Source organism: Moschus berezovskii, chromosome 7 (assembly GCF_049115385.1).
Source record: "Moschus berezovskii isolate FMDL1 chromosome 7, NW_MosBer_1.0, whole genome shotgun sequence".
Taxonomy (NCBI): domain Eukaryota; kingdom Metazoa; phylum Chordata; class Mammalia; order Artiodactyla; family Moschidae; genus Moschus; species Moschus berezovskii.
The window spans coordinates 93,962,478-93,971,019 of record NC_142466.1 but is presented as its reverse complement, the minus strand read 5'-3'; the positions used below and the strand labels follow the sequence as shown (position 1 = coordinate 93,971,019).

At 37.3% G+C, this 8,542-nt stretch overlaps 1 protein-coding gene across 1 annotated transcript; it reads right to left on the bottom strand.

Annotated features, from left to right (window-relative positions):
- Positions 1 to 214: 214 nt before the first annotated feature.
- NFIL3 (nuclear factor, interleukin 3 regulated) lies at positions 215 to 2,057 on the bottom strand. Its single transcript, XM_088838159.1, has one exon. It carries the CDS (start codon positions 1,905 to 1,907, stop codon positions 519 to 521), a length of 1,389 nt encoding a protein of 462 aa, XP_088694285.1. The 5' UTR covers positions 1,908 to 2,057; the 3' UTR covers positions 215 to 518.
- Positions 2,058 to 8,542: the final 6,485 nt, after the last annotated feature.

Sequence of the window (8,542 nt, the reverse complement as noted above, 5' to 3'; positions counted from 1 at the left end):
CCAATATTCTGGCCTGGAGAATTCCATTGACAGAGGAGCTTGGCAGGCTACAGTCCATGGGGTCACAAAGAGTTGGACATGACTGACTTTCATTTACTAAAGATGGGAGAAAACTCCCCCAAATAAGTAAAATGTAGAGTATCTTAATACAGTATCTACTTTTGTAACTTAAATTGCTGTCTTTCCCATAAAACTAAGTGCAATGGAGCAAAAGTTCTGTGTTTGTCACCAATCCTTTATTGAAACTGGTAACTTACACACTTTATAATAGAACAACAAAAATAATGTTCAATATATACAGCCTTTGCGATGGACTATTTGACTATACACAAGGCAGAATGATAACACAGTCTAATCTTCATAATAATTTGTGCACAAAAAGACACCCAACAGACAACATGTGAACGTTATACAGTGAAATGACATCACAGGTCCAGTGAAAATTCAGCCTAATACAAAACATACTCATCTATTGCAAATGACATCTCTAAAGGCCCAGAGCTTATTCAGTAGTAATTTTACCCAGAGTCTGAAGCAGAGATTTGGTGTGTGGCTATAAGTCTTTTAAGTGAGACCACCTCTGCAGACAAGTTTGCTATCCCCTGCTTCAGAAACAAATTCTCTGGGTCAGAGACTTTGTAACCACTGTCTTTCACTTCCACCACTCCAGTTTTGAAACTACTCTGAGTTTTGCCATTAAGTTCTTTTTGATGCCAGTGTTCAGATTTGAGAGACCAATCTTGAATGTTAGTCACTTGGACTGAAAAGGGAGTGAGAGGAGAATGTACCAGGTTGGGGGTGGGATGCTTCTCGAGTTCGAAATGTCTCTTAGATGTCATGTCAACAGGTGAGGAAAGTTTTTGTGTGCCATCAAACTCGTGATCGAAGGCTTCCACTTTTATCTGCATGGCTTTGGCTTTAATCCGAAGCTTGTGTGGCAAGGCAGAGGAATTCACTTCTGGAACTTTAACCACTGTGGCGTGGACACGCGGAAGTTCGACAGGAGAGTGGATCGGGCCCTTGGGAACCTGCTGCTCATCTTCTCCGTCAGATGACTTTCCTACTGCAGCTTCATCAGCTTCCGATGTCCTCGGAGAGTTACTGGAGGACCGGTTGACCTGCAGCAGAGGGGGAGAGTGCGAGTACCCGGGAAAGGAATTCCCCATGTAGTTCTGATACACGGCCCCTCGGTAGGCACCCCGGTCATCTCTGGGCTCCCTAGCATAGCTCTCCAGTTCCATCGGCTCTTGCTTGATGACCTGGAACTTGCTTTCTGGGCTTCTGCAGCCACTCTGTGCAGGGCCCTCCTGTGAATGTTCTAGCGAGGATACTTCTGAAACATCAGACAGAGAACTCTGAGGAGAGTGCTTGATGACAGAAATGCAACTGCTGGCTACCATCGAGGGCTCATGCTCATCCACAAAGGTGCTCACAGTGGATTTGGAAGTCTGGTAATCTTGAAAGTACACAGCTGTAGAATTACTGAGTTTCTGAATCTCCTGCGCGTAGGCTGTTGAGCTAATTAAACCAAACTTTAATTTTAGGGAAAGCAGTTCAGCTTTTAAAGTGGCGTTTTCTTCTCCCAGTGCAATGAGTTTATTCTCTAAAACCAGGTCATTCAGTCGACGCTTCTCCCGGGACCTCTTGGCAGCTTCGTTATTTTTCCGCCTCTTTTCCCAATACATGGCATCTTTCTTCTCGTCAGGAATGAATTCCCGTTTCCTCCGACATGCTGAGGACTTGTTTTTCCCCACACTTCCTTCATTGAGAAGGAGCTCTTCCCCTGTCGTCAAGTCTTCGGAGACTTCGGTCAAGGCAGAATTAAGCACCATCATCTTGTCCACGCTGCTACCAGCATCAAGAGATGCCTGCTCCTTCTTGATGCTCTGCATTTTTCTCAGCTGCATCAGAAACCACCTTAACCTATATATGCAGTGCAGGAGAAGAAGTTATTTCCTCAGTATTCTCAAGTGCTTTAAAAACTGCAGTTTAAAATCCATCAATATTCTTCCTTTTGTTCTACCATCCAGAATAAATCTCTCCCACTCCTCTCACTGAATGAAGCAGGGGTCTTCTAGATGACCTGCAATACACAAAGAGAAATAGTTATCTAGTTGGTAATTATTTATTACCAGCTATGTACAAGAAACTACGCGAAGCATTGAGGGGCAATAGTTCTGTCCTTCAAAGAGTTTACAACCTTGAAAAGAAAGTAAGTACCCAAATACCTATACTGTAAAGTTGTAAAGGACAAGTCCCCACTGAGAACTGTCAGCAGGGGAATATGTGGTCCAGGGGAGTGAGAGAAAAGAACAGATCTGCCCTGGGGAGAAATCGAAGGCGGCTGTGTTTCAGGAGAAAAAACAGTGGGGTGGGGCATATGGGGATAGGACATTACAGGAAGGAAATGACAGATCGCTTCTGGTTAGTACATTTTTAAATAGTACTTGCATCTTGTGGGGCTTCTGAATACCTTTAGATAGCATTTATATGACTGCCAAGCAAACCAGTTCCACCTCATAAAAGGAACTTTTCCAAGTAAACCCTTTTAATGTCAGTAGACAGATTCTGTAATTATATGGAAAACAGAAATGGAGCTAGATTTTTATTTCCACAAAAACAAAAATAAAAGTCACACAAACAACTGAGTTGTAGTTGTTTAATTCTTACGTGGTTTACGTCACGGTCATTGCTAAGTGACTCAGCACACCTGAAAAGGTCTCTTCTCAATAAAATTGTCTCTGACGCATTTGTGCTATGAGAAAATGCTTTTTTCCCCCTGGTTCCCTCAAATCGATTTATCAAACATTCACTTAAGGTTGTAGCATCTACAATGCCTTTTTTGGTCCTGATAATTCTGTCATAATAGATTTCACTGATATAGTAGCTTCAGCCTAAAATAAATGGTTACTATTCAAAGGGATTTTTTTTTTAAGTACAGTGACTTCTTGAAACTTAAAATTTATTTTAAACTGAGAGCATGTAATTATGGAAAGAATTTCTTTCCATTTTACTAATTAGTTTCAAACAAAATATAAGAACTCGAAAACAGGACTATCAGCTAGCTTCCTTTTCCACTGATGATAAATTTATAATCTGAATTTGGCCTGACAGGAGATAATAAATCCTTATTAGGCTCCAATAACAATCTTTTCATGGTGGTTTCGGATCTGTGTTTCTGGACAGGGTTTCTCTGCCTAGTTTTCCAGTAGGTAATACTTTCATGAAGGCGATATGGTGAAACAACTGTTTCTTCAGCACTATCTGTACATGGCACTCTCTCCTGCCCCATTAGAAAGATTTAACGTTTTCATGTCCCTCTTTCTTTCTTGTGCATAGTTTTATATTGACTAATGAAGTTTAATTTTATCAGTTGGAAAAGCCTGCCAGCTTCTTGTGTCTTTTTCCAGAAGGAATAGAAGGAATGATGTAATCATTTCAGGATCATCAAGGATAAGGTTTAATGCCACATTTTCGTCCATCAAACTGAGCCAATGCAAACAGTGGGCTGCAATTCAGCAAAACTTAATGATTATGAAGACTGCGCTTCTGTTTGTCTTTGATAATATACTTTAGTGGGAAATGAAGGCAAAAGTCTGCCACAGTAGGCAGTGATGGTGTGAGAAAGAGAGCTTCCTAGTTATCACTTAGTAAACAACACTACTTCCTATATTTGCACTTAATATTTCTTGGTCTGACATGAAAACTCCTTTTCCTTCTACATACTAAATGGATTATTTCCTTCTGTCAATAATTTGTATTTCTTAAATCTGTTAAGTCCTCCCCACTAAAATCAAATGAATGCTGAAGCAAGAGTAAAAATTCCAACTCCAGGATTATAACTACATTGAACTTTTCCAAGATGCATTTCAAATCTCCACTGTATCCCCAGGTACTACTATTTATTTCCTTATACACTATCATTCTGAGTATTCTTTTCACTTGAGAATCTTTCTCTTCCATGCATTTTTTAATTTATCCCTTCCTTGGAAAAAAATTAAATTCCTTCTACATTTCATCTAACCTATGAATTGTTACAGTTATGCTTTTGAAATGCCCCACCATTCTGTCTGTATTACTCTTTCTAAACTTTTCATTCTTTCATCATTTCATATCCGTTTCATCATTTCAAACCTATGTTGAGTGAGTTGAGACACTGATTTCAATCTCCTGTTCCAAAGAATCACGCTGAGTCTAGTGTGAGTGAGGGCAGGCAGGCAGCCCTTGCCACACTGCACAAAGAAAATAATCCTACTTCTGTTTAAGAAAAATATCTCACTTGTTCTAAAATCTCTTAACCCACTTCTATGTGTCTAAGTACTGTATGTCCACTTTTTCATCTCTATAACTTTGTTTGATATGTTCAAAACCTGCAGAAAAATCTCATTTCTTTTTAGTTAATCTTCTTCCAATTTCAATTTCACTAGGTATACTAGAATCTGGATTCTTCCCTCATCTGCACATAATAACTGCCTCTATGATTCCACCAGCAAATCATGGCATACTACATAAGGGTATTTTCTGTAATATTATTTATCAAATAACTTTGCTGTGTTGAAAAGAATTTATTAGCAGTCCGGATTCTGTAGAGAGAGGTGCTGATTTTGTACAATGTGTATCTTCCTACATGTTTGCTTTGTATGCCCAACTAGAATGCCAATTAGTTCAGGGAGCAAATTAATATATTTGTATCCTAGCAACAAACTGAACCTCTTAGGTGCTCGTCATTTGACTGACACTTATTTGCCTTACATAAGAGAGCTTTGTAACCAAAAACTTGCTGATACATTCTTTTAAATTTGATATTATTACATAAACTCTAAAAAAAATTGTTTTACTTATTAAGAGAGAACTTCTCTTATTCATTACTTGTTTTATGCAACAGATATGGAGCACCTACCGTATATCTGGCACTGAGCCAGACTTGGTACAGATAAAGATGGAAGGAAGAATCAAACTCCCAAGGATCAAGGGACCCCTTAGTCTTTGGTGAGAGACAGGCTCTTGAATACAGATGAGTACTGTACTCATCCGCGGGTGTGGTAGGCACACTGCCAACATGGGGAGTCAGTGTACTGTACTGTGTTGTTTCTAGCCACGCTGATTTTTTCTTGGTATGGTGACAATAAAAACAATCATTACAGGTGCCATTTACTCAATACTGACTATGCAACAGGCCCCCTGAGCCTGGCCTGTCATTGTTTCACTGCCCTCATAATAATAACCACTTTCAGATGAGAAAACTAAGGCTGGGAGAAGTTAAGCAACTTGCCTAGTGTCACACAGCTAGTTAAGTGGAAGAGCTAAGATTCTCAGTTCTGTTCTTCTCATTTCTGTGTAATATATACCGATTCTCAGTTCTGTTCTTCTCATTTCTGTGTAATATATACCCATTTACTAAGTGATTTGGGGGCAGCAAAGCACTATTAGATGTTGCCAGAACTTCTTTCAGACAACAAAGGTACTATCTGGAACTTTTCACCATCTTCCTCAGAGTTATTTTATATCCTGTGATTATTTAATGAATTGAGAAAGCATTCTAAATTTTCATCTCTCTCTAAAATTTTAATCTCCTGGCAATCCTATATGCTAAAATAAATAGAAGAAAGGTTACAGCTGTTGGCATTGTCATCTGATTTTTTTTTCCCCCCACAAACCCAAAATATATCCATTTTCAACATGGGGATAGGGTACAGTTAAAACACAGAAGACTGAGTGACTTTCCCAAGATCATGCAGCACTAGAGGGCAGAGATGTTGAGGGGAGAAAATCTATCTGTGCCTTTCAACAATAAATTTAAAGAGCACGCAAAGGTGGATTGCAGTGCTTTCTAAAAACATCAGTATTTATGTTCAACTAATACCTTTATTTCAGATTCCAGTGTTTTCCCTTATGATTAATTTAACAGTCATTTCACCTCTGCCTCAAGTTTTCAGATCACCACTAACACTGTGTTATATCAGTCACCGCTAGTTTCCTTTGGTGAGTAATTGACACTAAATGCCAATTCTATGATGCTGGTGTGTTCAGCACGATCAGTTTCATTACACCCATTAGATAATATGGCTGCTTCTTAAAAACACAAATAAAAAGAGAAATTTAAGAGCAGGAGTCATCACATTCCAATGACATATTTTCCCACACCTAACACAGACGTGCCATTGCTAATTAATGCTTTTTCATAGTACATCACAAGATTTCTACAGGCAGGAGTTGTTTCATAAGCCCAGATTTAAAATTCTGCTTAAGTCAGATGACCTAAATATTGTTTTAAATTAAGATTAAATTTGGTTTAGAAAATTCTCTAAACAAATAAAGCTTTACAACACAAATTCTAGCCCTAATTTCTATTTGAGGAAGGACCTTATGACATGTTTACAGTGACAGACCTGTATCTTCCCTGGCCTCCAACACATCTCTCAGGGAAATACTAGTGGATAATTTAAACTTGTTACAAAACAAGAAAAGAAACATTTTGTTTCAAGCATCTAAAATCTGACTAATAGCTTAGACATTAAAATCTACTATGAGAAATTTTTATTACCTCTTTAAAAAGACTGCAAATTGCTTCTATTCTATATTCTGATTTTAACATTCTGTCAATACAAGATGAAATACTATTTGATATGCCCAATGATTTGGAAATACTTTGACAGAATTACCTCATTTTTCCTCTACTCTCAGAATGTACTGTTTACACACTCAGAGATATAGTATAGATACCATTAAAGAAAAAAAATCTTTTATGTTAAACTACATCTCTCCACTAGGAAGACAACTGCTTATTTTTGAGATAAGTGCCATTATAGTGAAAAAAGATAAAGTTAATGAATCAATTCACAGTTCTTTAAACTAGTAACACTAGCAAATATTAACCTACATTTTCTTCCTGTGGGTAAAATCCATGATGCGATTGTTTCAATAAAATTCTTTACTTTCTTTCCATGGATGAAAATAAAATCTGGGGGTGGGAGATGAAAAAACTAAGGAAACACTGAAGTTTCACGAGGATCTTCTAATCAGGCTAAAAAATAAGATGTTTTTTTCAATTAAGAGAACTATGCTAAACCTAATAAATGCCTCCCATTAATAATATAATTCTGTCTCTAGTAACATAGACTTCCACCCTGAAGTCAGAGAGAAATGTATGCTTGATCAAGATGTGAATACACACATAAACAGATTCTCACACTCTGCCAAAATCTATCCTATCATAGCAACAAACTGACCAACATCTTCTATTCAGGTACTTCTGTAAATAAATGTGTCAAAACCAGAGAAAGTTTACGATAAATGAAAACACTTCAAATTCCTTACTCTCTTATCCTCAACAAAGGGCTACTTGAAAATTAGATTTAAACTTAATGAATACAATGACAACACTGCATTTTACTATAGCACTGATATAATTTACGGGATTGAAATATGAAATAGTATAGTATAACCTGACTTTTTTTTTTTTTTTAATAAAAAGAGTCCACTATTTGTAACCGAGCTCTTAATGAAAATATTCTGAAGACTGCTGGGGGTAAATGCATAGATGCTAACACAACCAAACAACTTCAAGGCTTGAGGGAGGGAGGGGAATTGGAAGGGTGGGGGTGATGAAATACTAATGCATTAACAACAACAAAAACATTTGCAGTCACTTCAAAATGGGGACTATTTGCTTTCTTGAAACTTTCAAAAAGATAACTTCTCATTAACTAGCAACTAATCTGAAATCCTAAGGGACACCAATAATCATGAAGTAACCCAGTTATAGGAAATTTCTGCAACAGGTAAGTAATGCCAGAATACATGCAACATGTGGCAATGATGGGGAAAACAGGGTGCATGCAGGGCTGGGTGAGAAAAGGGTATGAAAGGGCAAGGTTCGGAATGTTCCTAATTAAACTGAGGAATCATTCCAATTTTCCTCAGCTTGACTTTTTAATTTCTTGTTCACTTTCTTTCCCAGTGAGCAGACGATTACAAATGTCATTTACTATGGTGCCTCATGAGTAGAACAGATTATTTTAAATGTTTATTTTTAGTGTTTATTTGAAGGCTACTTAATTCCAGTTTTAGATCCCTAGAAAGTTAATTAATAAAAGACACCATGTTCTGAGAACTAAAAGGCTTATAAACATCATTCTGCTTCCAATGAAAATGAATGCTCAAAGCACAGATTATTATGAAAGGCATCTAGTAAATCTCTTACTAAACTTTCTTATCATAAAAACAAGCCAGCATACTCTAATTAAAACCATATGAGAAACAGTGTTTTTCTAACTACAAGAAAGTTATTTGTAATGAAATTTGAGAGATAATTGGGGGTGGTGGTAATGTAGCTTCATTTTGAAACTGAAAAGCTCTTATGTAATGTCTGTGATCAAAGGTCAATGTCTTTCGACATTCTCACACAAGTCCAATCTGGATAAAAATCAACTCAAATGTAATTTAGAAAAATAACAGGATATCAAACAATGTGTTAACCCTGTGAAATACAGGCATACCTTACAAAAACAAGAAATGAATATTAAAGGAAACTTCAATTACA

Bases quoted from the DNA above. Each gene is read 5' to 3' on its own strand.
- NFIL3 (XM_088838159.1), bottom strand. From the start codon at position 1,907: ATGCAGCTGAGAAAAATGCAGAGCATCAAGAAGGAGCAGGCATCTCTT.